Source organism: Cibotium barometz, chromosome 62 (assembly GCF_041138505.1).
Source record: "Cibotium barometz isolate CiBa-2024 chromosome 62, ASM4113850v1, whole genome shotgun sequence".
NCBI lineage: Eukaryota > Viridiplantae > Streptophyta > Polypodiopsida > Cyatheales > Cibotiaceae > Cibotium > Cibotium barometz.
Genome location: NC_141107.1, coordinates 19,451,738 through 19,466,489, shown reverse-complemented (window position 1 = coordinate 19,466,489; position 14,752 = coordinate 19,451,738). Strand labels below are relative to the sequence as shown.

Genomic DNA, 14,752 nt, shown 5'->3' with positions numbered 1-14,752 from the left:
GATGGTAGATGCGTTAATCTCCTTGTGGGCTGCTAGAGATGAGGCAAATGCTAGACTGAAGATGTGGGAAATGAGGGATTTATGCATGCTTATGTAGGGGCTGGGCCTCAGTCAACCCAGCCAGTGTAGGGCTGGCTGACTGCTGGTCGTAGGGGTATCCTGCCCTTGGCACCTGGCCAACCCAGGCACTTGTGCCTCTGTGCCCTGGCCTTGTCTGCAGTGCCCACAGCCCCTATGCCCATGGATTTGACTCTTCCAATCCTATGTACTGCTATCACTTACAGTGCTATGCTTCCCGTATGCCTTCGGGTTTCTGTTAGTGCCTGGGACTCAAGGTTAACATGCAACATTTGACTTAAGTATAACGACACATTCGACCCATTTGACCGGGGTTTTGTCGGACAGTTTACAGAAGTCTAATAAGTGTCGTGGTCACCTTGTACATCATATCTTATGGCAAGTGGGTTACAATTGTGGCGCTAGCAGACGGGCACAACAAGATGGTGTGGGACATGCATGACACTGGCGGTAACAGGGACCTGTCCCTAGACAAGGGCTCACAAAATGTTTGGTGTCTGGCTTAGGTCTGCATTTGTTCTGTACAATCAGGTCCACGTGGCATCCAAGTGTGGGATGCACATGATAGTATCCTCATCAAGAGCCGACAGGTGGCGTTAGTGTCAACCTCCTGTGGCAAAGTTGTTGTATGGCACTGAGGTATGTCCTTGATCTGGAGCTGGCAAGAAGAGGGTCCAGATCTCAAGGCTTGGGGGCGTCTAGCTTTCTGATGTTGTATCTCTCATGTATCTGTGCGGGTGCGCACTCATGCATGGGAGAGAGAGAGAGCATGCATGAGGGAGAGAGAGAAAGAGGAGGTTAGCTTTTTAGTTGGTTCCAAGAATCTTTATCTTCAAATCCCACAAAAGACCTATGGGCTTTGTGGTGGCTCTGTCAAAGCAAGTTTCATGAGAAATCAACAGCTCAACTCTATGCATGCTGTCAATATAGAAAGTATGTTAGCTTTGATCAAGAAGGAAGCACGAAAATGTGGCAATCTTGGGAGAGTTTTTTCAGTATTAGCTCACAATATGACTGTGGACTTGTACATTTTGACTATGCGTGGTGCTCCTTTTTTATTGATTAGTTGAAAAACTTGTTGAATGTACGTGAGGCTGGTTACAGGTATGCCCCAGCCTGTCATTCATGGGAAGGTGGTCGGACGGGCAAGACTGCCTGGCCATCATTGATGGGTGGTCCACATGGTTCGGTGCCCGGGATGAGGGATATATATATGTAACTGGCCTGAGTTGAGCTGAATGGGCACTGCTAAATTATTTTTTCAACATCTCTTTTCCTCTCTTAATTTTTCAGTTTTGTAGACTTTGACACGATGTATCTTCCGTGCAGATAATCCTTTAGTGCCAGACAGAGCTTCTGAGGTAAAAGTTTTTGAGATTTTTGCTTTATTCATGTTATCTCTATTTTCTAGCTTTTTGTCTTCTGGTAGATCGTTCCTCATGTAGCCTGCCTGTTTAATTGCCTTCTACTAGCAGGAATCCTCACAGCTCTCTGGCACAAGCATAGATTCTCATTCTAGGATCAAATCTCTAAATCAGAATACAATTATGGGTGGCTTTGAACCACCTGCCAATCACTATCAGACTTGGGCAGAGAACAGTCCGCAGGCTGAAACTTCGGCAAGTATGGAAGGGGTGCCAAAAGATGAGCGGGTAGGAAACTTTTTTGTATACTGCACTTGAACAATTGAGTATTTGACAACCAACTATGGTTGGTTACCAATTGTTGTGTTAAACTAGAACTGGGAGTTTTCTGATCTCTCTCTCTCTCTCTCTCTCTCTCTCTCTTCCCTTTTCCTATGTGTACAGTTGGAAAGTGGAAACGGTGGAGAAATCGTCATTGTGTCAAGGTCTTCTGATCATGATCGGGCAAGGACCACAGATTCCAAGGTAAATTTTCTCAATAAATATGCTTTTAAAAATGAATAATTAGCAACACATCATCCATTTCATCAATTTGCATGAGAGGCTTTTTGATGGCTTATACCTTAGAGCAGACTTTGAGTGCTAGTCTCTATCATGGCTGAGTATACCCATCACCTCCGGAGAGTGATAGAAACTCAGTTCGCTGGTTTTATAAAGCATGTTCTTTTGGACTAACCTTATACAAACTTGCACCTACTCTTGGGCACTGATGACGTGAGTAGGGATGTCATAGCTTACTGTCCACGCTATGCATGATAGAGTTGATGAACCTACACTTCATGTTCGGACAGACATTGGAGTTAATGGTTGCACTTTTGAGTCGAAGTCTTTTTTAAAGTTTAGCTTAATGTTTGGTTCTGGCTCTTAGTGCTTTAGGTCTAGAGTTTACAGTTCTCTATTTTGCTATTTTGTTTTTTGTTTTTTGTTTTGATTTGATTTTTTTTTTTGGTTTTTTGTTTTTTTGTTTGTTTGTTTTTGTTTTTTGTTTTTTTGGTTAATGTCTTAATTAAAAGTCTTCGTTCGATATCATCTTTTGATTTTCTCTCCTTAGTAGCTAGGTTTGTTAGTTTATTTATTTTTGATCTTTCAAATGCTTTGTTTTTGTCTTTGTCCTTCTTCACTATTATTTCTTTCTCAAATCTCTCAATTCGTAAGTTTAGATTTTTCTGATCTTATGTAGGTATATATATATATATATATTTACTTTGATGGAGATTGGTTTTAAAGCAAAATGCAAACAATTTAGAGACCATATATTTTAGCTCCCTCAATTTTACTTTACTAGTTACCATTATACTTGGCAGTTGGGTGTAGTGCTAATGTAAACATACTATTGGGTCACAACTTGTTCACTTTTTCAATTTTACTGAACTAGTTACCGTTATATTTGGCAGTTGGGTGTATTGCTAATGTAAACTTATTACTGGGGTACAACTTGTTCACTTTTTCAACGGTTTGTCTTTATAATTATTCCAAATAACGTTGCTCTAGCATTTTAGTAGTTAGGATGGAGTTTTGCAATGGGTTTAGAAGACTTCAAGGTGGATGTGTAGCTTACGTGTCAAAATTTAAAACGTCCCGATAAAACACTTCGAAATCACCAGAAAGTGAAAACAAAAATGGATCCTAACACATGTTATGTCTTAAGATTAGTTGTCAAAGTGACCCCTAGATGCTTCAAGTGACCCTTGACTATGCCTATTTATAGGTGCTGATAGCTGGTTGGCCAACTACTAACTAGGCCAATTGATCTTGACTGGGTTCAGTGTATCCGAAAACTATCCACACTGGGCCCAGCAATGGGCATGGCTGCCCAAAATCCTTGTCCATGAGCCCAAATACAGCCTCTAAACCCACTCAATAGGCGGCAGCAGTAGAAGACAATGTCCATGTGCATCGTGATTAAGTTATGCATGTGACATTCACCAGGTTTCTGTTGAAATTCTTCTTAGCGGACCTCAGATTCACTGGTCAGCCATGCAGGATCCGGCTGTAAAAAGCCCTAACACAAACTAAATGCATTCTGCATGCCTGCTAATCTTTATATTGCCAAGTTCAATGGGATCACAGATCTAAACTTTGGATCTGAATCGTGCATGATGTGCAAGGCTAGCTACATGCATACAAAAGGTGACTAAGGTTGGTTCTCTTGTTCTCCACGTGAGCATGCACTAATGCTCATGACAAGTGCCTTCTGCCAAGTCGCTTGTCGTGGCCAGTGCCATTGACCTTGTCTCTGCACCTTGTCTTTGGATGCTTCAAGTGACCCTCGACCATACCTATTTATAGGTGCCAATAGTTAGTTGGCCAACTAACAACTAGGTCAATTGACCATGACTAGATACAAAGTATCCCAAAGATATCCACACTAGGCCAGCTATGAGGGCCTGGCTGCCCGAAATCTGTGTTCATGAGCCCAAATGCGGCCTTTGAACCTGTCCAATAGGTAGTTGCAGCAAAACTACGTCCATGTGCATCTTGATTAAGGTATGCATGTGACATCTCTGTGAAAGTATGCACAGGCGGAAGTGATCCACATATAGAGACAAAGTAGAGAGACTCGGGGGGGGAGAGAGAGAGAGAGAGAGAGAGAGAGAGAGAGAGAGAGAGAGGACTGTGGGTGATAGCGAGAGAGCTGTTTTAGGGTTTCGAATTGCTGTCTGCTGCTGTTTTAGGGTTTTGAATTGCTGTTTGCTGTTGTTTTAGGGCTTTGAATTGTTGTTTTATGTTGTTTTAGGGTTTCAAATTGCTCTCTTACTGTGTTTTAGGGTTTTGAATTGCTCTCTTACTGTTTTAGGTTTTCGAACTGCTGTTTTTCGCTGTTTTAGGGCTTCAAATGCTGTTTTAGGGTTTTTGGCTGCTGTTTTAGGGTTTTGAACTACTGTTTTAGGGTTTTGGGTTGCTGTTTTTATGGTTTTAAACTGCTGTTTTAGGGTTTTGGGCTGCTGTTTTAGGGTTTCAAACTGCTGTTTTACGGTTTTAGGCTACTATTTTAGGTTTTGTACAGGGTTGTTTTAGGCATTCAGCACAAAGAGAGAGAGAGGGAGAGAGGAGAAAGTGGGAGAGATGTGGACTCTCAATGAAGATTTAATCACCAAGACAGTGGCTGCTTTGGGTCGTGACATTGACAAAGGCGAGAGAGAGGATGAACTTCCAGTGGCTGCTTTGGGTCGTGACATTGACAAAGGCGAGAGAGAGGATGAACTTCGTGAGCTAGGCCTTTCTAAGAGGCCTAAATGTTCTGGCGGTGACAATAAAGATGAGGCTATGGTTGTGGCAGCAACCCCAGAGACAAATATGCCCTTTTTGGGTGATGGGTTGAACAATGCTTGTAATGATGCACAGGTGGATTGGGATCTCTTGTTGGATTTCGTGAATTCCCTTCTTCAGGAATATGTGGAACATAATGAATCAAAGGTAGTGGATATCCCTGAAGAGGATGTTTTGGAAGTGTCAATGGACATGCCCCGTGTTTTGCAGGTCCTGGCAGCCTTCCATGAGAAGGCTGGAATTTTCTTTTTCACAAGGCGCTTGCCGCCAATGCATATGATCTGTCAGTGGTTGACTTCCCTTCTAGAGTTAGATGTGGTAGATGAAATTTTTGATGGATCCAGGGGGTTTTGTTTAAAACGCCTAAAGCTCGGCAGTTGGTGCTTAGAAAGTGCCTTTAGTTTTTGAGGGCCAGTTGGTGCATGCTGTCCCATGGAGACCCTTGGCTGAGTTTCAGGAAATTCTTAAGCAGGAATGTCCCATTTGGGTGGAGGTGGAGAATTGTCTCGCTATGTATTGGCCTCTTGTTGCATGAGGCAATGCAATCTTTGGGAAAAGTCTTGGTTCTGCCCCGTTCTAGGTCCAACAATCGGAATAGATTATGTATCGCTCATCCCCGTCCTCCATGGATGTGCCTTAAGTCACCAAGAATGAGGTGTATGCATTTCAAGCTCCGTTGGGGAGCTTTTGCTGGACACTGTTTTCAATGTGGTCAACTGGGGCATTTCATGGCTGAGTGCAAGCTCCATGACAAAGATTAGGGGGTGCCTGTTGAGGTGGAATCTCAGGTGGGCAAGGAGGCTTCTTACATGGTTGTGGCTGACACGGGCAATACTTCTGATGTACAACATGTTGATGTACACTAGGTTGAGGATAGAGGAAAACAAGTAGTTTAGGAGGAGGCTCCTTGGAAAGATGTGGTGAGTCGTAAAGGGAAAAAGATGGATCAGTCATCCGGCCAAGGGGAAATCCGAAATTTGCATAAATCTCCTATTGCTTATGGTCGCCAGGCTACTTCACGTTAGGGTGGTGCTCATTCTTGGGACCGTTAGCCTTTTGTCTAGGGTCCTCCCATTAAATTTGGAGCATTGGGGCACATGTTGCACCTTTGCTCCATGCTCTTTTGCTCAATGCTTGGTTCTGTCCCGCGGTGGGCTCTCTGGCTTTGCATCTAGTAGTTACTAGTACCTCTATTGGACCTATTGCCATAGTAGTCTCATTCTCCTCCGTACGGGATTTGGAGAGATACTCATGTAGCTCTTCGGCTGATCCTTGTAGAGCAATTCTGGTGCAAGCCTTGACTCCACCGTGATTGACATCAGCACCTCCTCGGGATTGTTCGCCAATCTAGACTCCTTGGGGAAACGGTCTCTTATGCCACTTCCGGTGTTGGAAGCTGCATGTGCCAGATGAGCAGAGAACTAAGGTGGATCCGAAAGCTGAAAAATGTGTGTTTATTGGATATTCCCTTGAGCAAAAGGGATACAGGTGTTATAACCCTGCTACACGTGAGTTGAGGGTAAGCAGGGATATTGTCTTTGATGAGATGAGCAGCTAGTATGCTGTTGAAAAAGAAGCTGTTTGTGGCTGATGTGAGTGGAAGTGTGGTTGCACAGAATGCACGTCAGCAATCGCAGTCTTTGAGTGGACCAGGAGAGTCCTCAGCCATACATGATGTAACTCCAGAGGAGAGGTTTACTGGCAGAAAACCAAATTTGTCTCATTTGAAAGTCTTTGGATCTTCGGAAACTCCTTCCTAATGGGATTTGGAGAGAGTCTCTCATGAAGCGCTTTGGCTACCTGATCCTTGGAGAGCGATTTTGGTGCGAGCCTTGACTCCACCGTGATTGACATCAGCACCTCCTAGTATTGTTTGCAAATCTAGAATCCTTGGGGAAATGGTCTCTTATGCCACTTCCGGCGTTGGAAGCACTCTGACATCTTCAAAAACTCCCTGCTCTTGAGTTTCAACCTCAGGTGGGCTCTCCAACTGTGTGCCTTCGCCCTCGAGCACTGTGGTTGTCGTTGCTGCATTTTGTGCTTGGAACCCTCTTTGCAAATCTGCCACAATCGAGCTGAACATGAGCTTTATGTCCTTGATAGCTTTTCCCATGAGTTGGCTCCTCGCGTTGTAGTTCTTGTTGGTATTTGAGTTCTGGTTCTTGCCGTGCCAGCCTGATTTGGACTCGAAGTTCATCATCCTTCAGGCTACTCTTGGAGTTCCTCTTGTTTCCGTTGAAACTCCTCTTGACGGATCTCAGTCTCTTGTTGGTACCTCTCGTTAAAAGCTTCAATGCTCTCCATCGGGGAACAATTGATGTTGGGAAATGTGTAAGAGGACCTTGCCTACCTAGGCTTGACCTTACTTCATGCAAATTAATGCTCCATGCAAGACATGTGCAATCTTGGCAAATTCTGCAAGATCGGGCTGTAGAAAACCCTAACGCAAATACTATATGTGACTTAGCTGCCTGCTTATCCTAATGCACATATGAACCCCTAACACACATAAGAAAAAACGCACCTGAAAGGCCTAATGCAAACTAGCAAATAGGCTAACCTGAATGCTCTGATACCAATGTAGCATGCACGCGAAAGTTGATCATGATTAACGCTAAGCAAACGAGGACATAAACGCTAATCAGTTTTGCAAATACACAGGCAAGGTTAAAGTGACCTAAACTAGTGTATATTGCCAAAACATAATTACATGCAATGGGATTATAGATCCAAATCTTATTTGTGCATGATGTGCAAGGCTAGCTACATGCATACAAAAGGTTATTGAGGTTGATTCTCCTGTTCTTCACTTCACGTCAGCATGCACTCATGCTCATGAGAAGCATCTTGATTAAGGTATGCACGTGTCACTTCATCACAAACGTAGAGAAATGTGAATGTATAGGTGATTACAAACTGCACACCAAAAAATGTATCTTGGAGCTAGGGGGCTTTGCTTAGTGCAGAACAAAGGGTTCACTTGACATAACTAGGATTATGATTATGATCTAGGGCTCAGATGCGACTGCAATGAATGATAAGGATTTAAGGAGACATGGGTACTAAATGCTTAGTTTGAAGGGAGAAGGATTTAAGGAGACATGGGTGCTAAATGCTTAGCTTGAAGGAAGAAGGCCATGACAAGGGCTTTTATTGCTTAAGGTCTTGATTCTGAGAGCTGTTCTTTTTCCAAAATTGAATTTATGTCATGAATGCCATAGATTTCATCTCTTTTGCAGTTCTTGTTTGATTGGCCCATTTAACGAGCTTTAATCATGTTTTGTATGGTGATGGTATGGTAGGTGCTCAGACGACTTGCTCAGAATCGCGAAGCTGCTCGCAAGAGTCGCCTCAGAAAGAAGGTGATTGGTTCCTTAAATCTGGGATTCCTGATTTTCTGATCTCATTAACTCTATTGTGTACTTGCAGCCTGATTAACCCGGATTTTTTTATTTCTAGGCATATGTTCAACAGTTGGAATCAAGTCGAGTGAAGTTAAATCAACTTGAGCAAGAGGTTGATCGGGCTCGACAGCAGGTAAAAATTCATTAGTGAAAAAGGTTTATACTCTGCAGGAGCTAAAATGAAATGTGATGTTTTGTTTCAGCATGCACATAAATGATGACTACATGCATTGCTATCACCTTGCAGCAATTTGGCTGAAGTTTGTTTCTGCCTATTGAAGGCAAGTCAGCTTTTTGCAAATGCTGTGCACTTAGGTATAATGTCTGTTTACAGGGAATGTATGTCAGTGGGCATTTGGCTGGAGGAGATGCTGGCAGATCTGTGAATTCAGGTAGTAACTCATATTTTTAAGTCAAAGATAGTACGAAAACATCTTTGGGTAGTGGGCATGTGATAATCTATCTGTATTAATATTGTCTACCTGCTGTGTATTGTTTGTTTATAGCCACTTTATTTGTCCCTGAAGTTTTGAACTAATGGGTTTATTTGCAGGCTGCTGATTCACAACACCTTTTGGATGGCAGGTGCTGCTGCCTTCAATATGGATTATGCACGCTGGGTTGAGGAGCAGAATAGACAGCTTTCAGAGCTTAGATCTGCTTTGACAAATCATATTATTGACAGTGATTTGCGCCTGCTTGTGGATAATGGCATGGCACATTATGATGAACTTTTCCGTCTCAAGGGCATAGCTGTGAAAGCAGATGTTTTTCATATTGTTTCGGGTATGTGGAAGACACCTGCAGAGCGGTGCTTTATGTGGATGGGAGGCTTTCGTCCTTCTGAGCTCCTTAAGGTCTCTCTCTCTCTCTCTCTCTCTCTCTCTCTCTCTCTCTCTTTTTCTGTCCTTTTTAGGGTATGTGGAAGACACCTGCAGAGCAGTGCATTATGACGAGATTTCATGGACACTATGTACACATCATTTTGGTCTTATAGACTCTTTGGGTCTTTTAAAGACGTTAATATAACTTTCTTTCTTTTCTTTCTTGCTTTGTGTGTGTGTGTGTGTGTGTGTGTGTGCACGCACCTGTTTACTCATGCTTATGTTCAGCATCAGGATGAATCTCTCTCTCTCTCTCTCTCTCTCTCTCTCCTGTTGACCCATATACATGCCCATTTCCAGCACATTGATGAAAACTACTCTTTCGGATGAAGAAATTCTACTAATTTTGTTTTTTAATATGTGTGGTGTTGTATACCATGGTCAGATTGTTATTCCTCAACTCGAACCACTCACTGAGCAGCAACTGCTAGCGGTATGCAACTTGCAACAATCCTCACAACAGGCTGAGGATGCTTTGTCTCAAGGTATGGAAGCCCTTCAACAGAACCTTGCAGACACATTATCTGCAGGCTCTTTGGGAACAGCGAATGTTGCGAATTACATGGGTCAGATGGCCATGGCCATGGGGAAACTAGGCACCCTAGAAAATTTCGTGCGGCAGGTGATTTCATCAGCTCCTATCTATTCAATCTCCTCACGATCTCATGTTTAGTTGGTTTAGGCTAGCTTTCGATGATTTTATGCATGAATTAACATGGTGTTTTCTTATATGCTTTGACAGGCTGACAATCTCCGACAGCAGACACTACAGCAAATGCATCGTATTCTGACGACTCGTCAGGCGGCAAGGGGACTGCTTGCGATGGGAGATTACTGTTCACGCCTGCGTGCACTAAGCTCCCTTTGGATAGCGCGGCCTCGGGATTAAACTGTTGTTTTGCTGTTGGTTACTAACCTGGGAAAAACTTGGCTTGGGCTCACAGACCTCTCTTATGTGTACACATCTACTTTTATCTTGACCTCTTCCCTTGTAAGTAGCTCCTTTCTTGGCTATCTTTCTTAATTGGTTAGGGGTGTATGTGCTTAATCTCTTATTATGGAGACATTAATCAATGTAGTCCACTGGATGTTAAAAAAAAACTCATTGAGATGAAGCAATGAAGGTACTTCTTTGTTTTCCTGGATTCGCTTGTAAATTACATGGTGTTGTATCAGAAGTTTGCCAGCTATGTTTGCCTCTTTTTGAAAGACTCAACAACATGGTCATGTACTGTGTATCAGTACCAAAACAAAGATACCTCATAATGACAAAGAACTGATGTATTCATTTCAAAGCCAATACGTGATTTGCAGAGGTATCAAGCTGGTTGTCATGGTGGGGAAGGTTGACATGGACTTGCTAAGAATTTCTAAACTCCTTGAAGGAGGTGGACTGGCATAAGTTGGCATTAGTAGCTTATCCAAATGAAAAATGCTAATATTAAGCGAAGTAGAATGTATGCACACATACATACATACAAAAATAGATGTAGATATAGATATAGATATATTCTATATGTGTGTGTGTGTATGTGTGTGTGTGTGTGTGTGTGTACATATATACCAGAGTAGGCAAGATTGTTTGGCGGGATCACTGGTGAGCAGATTTTTGAGAACTTGAAATCCCATTGTTTTCTGCCCACAGTAGGTTCCATCTGTTATTTAGCTTGCAGTGCAGAGGGGAGCCTTGAGGGGGGGAGAGGCGGGATGGGTAACAGTTTTTGTTTGGACTTCCACGAGAAAGCCTTGGCTGTCAGGGGCTCCTTTAGTTGGAGCAAAGCTATTTCTCCTTAGCATCACTTGAATCACTTAAGGGCACTAGAGTGTGATGATCCCAAGGTTGCACATGTGCTTTGTTGGCACATTTGCTCCATTACCCATGCATGCATGCACCACAATAGCACAAAAGTTGTATGGCTGCAAGACCTGTAGAATCACGTGGTTGTGACCACAAACGTGTCGTGAATGTGAATTTGGAACACCTTCATAGTTCCACTTAACCTCCCAATTCACATCCCCTACTTTGATCTCCCAAAACGGGCATCTTTCCTTTCCTTGGAAGGATAGGATGCTTCAGCTCCTTGAGACAAGCTGGCCTTTAAGGACATTACATCTGTTGTGCACTTTAGAATTGTGCCATCTTTCTTTAATTATTTGTGTCAACGTTCTATTTACAATAGCACTAGCCCCATAATGCTCTCCGTTGCAATGACCACTTGCTAAGAAGTTCCATTTCATCTTTATGCCTGTCATTCTAGCCTATCTTGTAACAAGTAAAAATATAGTGTACAATATAAATATATAAATATAAATAAATAAATACAAACATATATATATATAAATATAAATATATAAATATAAATATAAATATATATATATATATATATATATATATATATATATATATATATATATATATATATAAACTTAATTATAAAAATATAAATGGAAATATAAATATATAAATGTAAACATACATAAAATATAGATATAAATATAAGTACATAAATATAAAACTATATATTTATGTATAAATATAAAGATAAATATATGAATATATACATACATATATATATATATATATATATATATATATATATATATATATATATATATATATATATAAATATATATATATATATATAAACATGGATAAATAACTATATAAATACAAACACACACACACACACACACACACATATAAGTGAATAAATATTGAAATATCATATAAATATAAATTATATAAAGATAAGTATAATGCATAAATATAAAATCATAGATTTATATTTATATAATATAAATATACAAATCTACACACACACACACACACACACATAAGTGAATAAATATTGAAATGTTATATAAATATAAATTATATAAAGATAAGTATAATGCATAAATATAAAATCATAGATTTATATTTATATAATATAAATATACAAATCTAAAAACAATACACACACACACACACACATATAAGTGAATAAATATTGAAATATTATATAAATATAAATTATATAAAGATAAGTATAATGCATAAATATAAAATCATAGATTTATATATAGATAGAAACATAAATATAAAAATATAAAAATTAATATAAACATAAATATATGAATATCTATTTATATAAATAAATAAATACATATAAACATGTATAAATAACTATATAAATATACAAATCTAAAAACAACACACGCACACACACACACACACACACACACACACACAAGTGAATAAATATTGAAATATTATATAAATATAACAATACACACACACACACACACACACATATAAGTGAATAAATATTGAAATATCATATAAATATAAATTATATAAAGATAAGTATAATGCATAAATATAAAATCATAGATTTATATTTATATAATATAAATATACAAATCTACACACACACACACACACACACACACATATAAGTGAATAAATATTGAAATATTATATAAATATAAATTATATAAAGATAAGTATAATGCATAAATATAAAATCATAGATTTATATTTATATAATATAAATATACAAATCTAAAAACAATACACACACACACACACACATATAAGTGAATAAATATTGAAATATTATATAAATATAAATTATATAAAGATAAGTATAATGCATAAATATAAAATCATAGATTTATATATAGATAGAAACATAAATATAAAAATATAAAAATTAATATAAACATAAATATATGAATATATATTTATATAAATAAATAAATACATATAAACATGTATAAATAACTATATAAATATACAAATCTAAAAACAACACACGCACACACACACACACACACACACACACACACACACACACACACAAGTGAATAAATATTGAAATATTATATAAATATATATATTAAATTAAATTATATAAAGATAAGTATAATAAATAAATATAAAATCATATATTTATATATAGATAGGAACATAAATATATAAATATAAAAGTTAATATAAACAAATATACAAATATATATTTATAAAAATAAATAAATAAATATATCTACTATATATATATATAAACATAGAGAAATAACTAAATAAATAGAAATAAAAATATAATATAAATATATAAATCTAAAAACAATACATATATGTATAGATAGAAAAATAAGTCTATGAATAAATATTTAAATATTATACAAGTATACAAATATAAATTACATTTTATAAAGATAAATTTATTACAAAAATTTAAAATTATATATTTATATATAGATATAGACTTAAATATATTTAATGTAAAACATAAATATATAAATATGAAAATATAAATTTATAAATTTTTATATTTATATATGAATATAAATATTTATATATAAAAATATTTAAAAAATTATAAGTATAAAAATACTTATCACAAGTAAAAATATAGTGTACAATATAAATATATAAATATATAAATATAAATAAATAAATAAACATAAATAAATATTTAAATATTATACAAGTATTTAAATATAAATTAAATTTTATAAAGATAAATTTATTACATAAATTTAAAGTTATATATTTATATATAGATATAAACTTAAATATATTTAATGTAAAACATAAATATATAAATATGAAAATATAAATTTATAATTTTTTATATTTATATATGAATATAAATATTTATATATTTAAATATATAAAAAATTATAAGTATAAAAATACTTATCACAAGTAAAAATATAGTGTACAATATAAATATATAATTATATAAATATAAATAAATAAATAAACATAAATATATAAATATAAATATAAATAAATATATATATATATAAATGTAAACATACATAAAATATGGATATAAATATAAATACATAAATATAATTTATGCATAAATAAAAATTTAAAAAAAATATCTATATATCTATATATATATATATATATATATATAAACATAGAGCAATAACTATATAAATACAAATAAAAATATATAAATCTAAAAACAATACATATATGTATAGACATAAAAATAAGTCTATGAATAAATATTTAAATACTATACAAGTATAGAAATATAAATTGAATTATATAAAGATAAATTTGTTACATAAATTTAAAATTATATATTTATATATAGATAAGTATAATGCATAAATATAATATCATATATTTTTATATAGATAAAAACATAAATATATAAATATAAAAATTAATATAAACATAAATATAGAAATATATATTTATATAAATTAATAAATAAATATAAAAATAGACACATAACTATATAAATACAAGTATAAATATAATATAAATACACAAATTTTAAAACAATACACACACACACACACACACACACACACACACACACACACACACACACATTGTAAGATATATAGATATAAATATCAGTACATAAATATAACACTATATATTTATGTATAAATATAAACATAAATATACGAATATATACATATTTATGAATAAATATACACATATAAACATGGATAAATACTATATAAATACAAGTATAAATATAAAAATCTACAAAAATACACATATAAGTGAATAAATATTAAAATATTATATAAATATAAATTAAATTATATAAAGTATATTTTGATATAGATAGAAACATGTATATATAAATATAAACATAAATATACGAATATATATTTATATAAATAAATAAAAACATGGATAAATAACTATATAATTACAAGTATAAATATA

General features: G+C 35.8%; 1 protein-coding gene across 3 annotated transcripts in view; it reads left to right on the top strand.

The window, feature by feature from the left end:
- LOC147604218 (transcription factor TGA2.2-like) overlaps positions 1–10,205 on the top strand; it is a 35,019-nt gene extending 24,814 nt beyond the window's left edge. For 2 of the 3 annotated variants that reach the window (XM_086795094.1, XM_086795093.1), the window contains 9 exons: positions 1,408–1,439; positions 1,551–1,730; positions 1,887–1,967; positions 8,075–8,134; positions 8,232–8,309; positions 8,511–8,568; positions 8,762–9,033; positions 9,446–9,682; positions 9,803–10,205. In XM_086795094.1, the coding sequence (XP_086651220.1) occupies positions 1,626–1,730; positions 1,887–1,967; positions 8,075–8,134; positions 8,232–8,309; positions 8,511–8,568; positions 8,762–9,033; positions 9,446–9,682; positions 9,803–9,949 (1,038 nt within the window). In that variant the 5' untranslated portion in view covers positions 1,408–1,439; positions 1,551–1,625 and the 3' untranslated portion in view covers positions 9,950–10,205. The remainder of the gene's footprint in view (positions 1–1,407; positions 1,440–1,550; positions 1,731–1,886; positions 1,968–8,074; positions 8,135–8,231; positions 8,310–8,510; positions 8,569–8,761; positions 9,034–9,445; positions 9,683–9,802) is intronic. The other variant, XM_086795092.1, reaches the window with a different exon arrangement.
- The last annotated feature ends 4,547 nt before the right edge of the window (positions 10,206–14,752 follow it).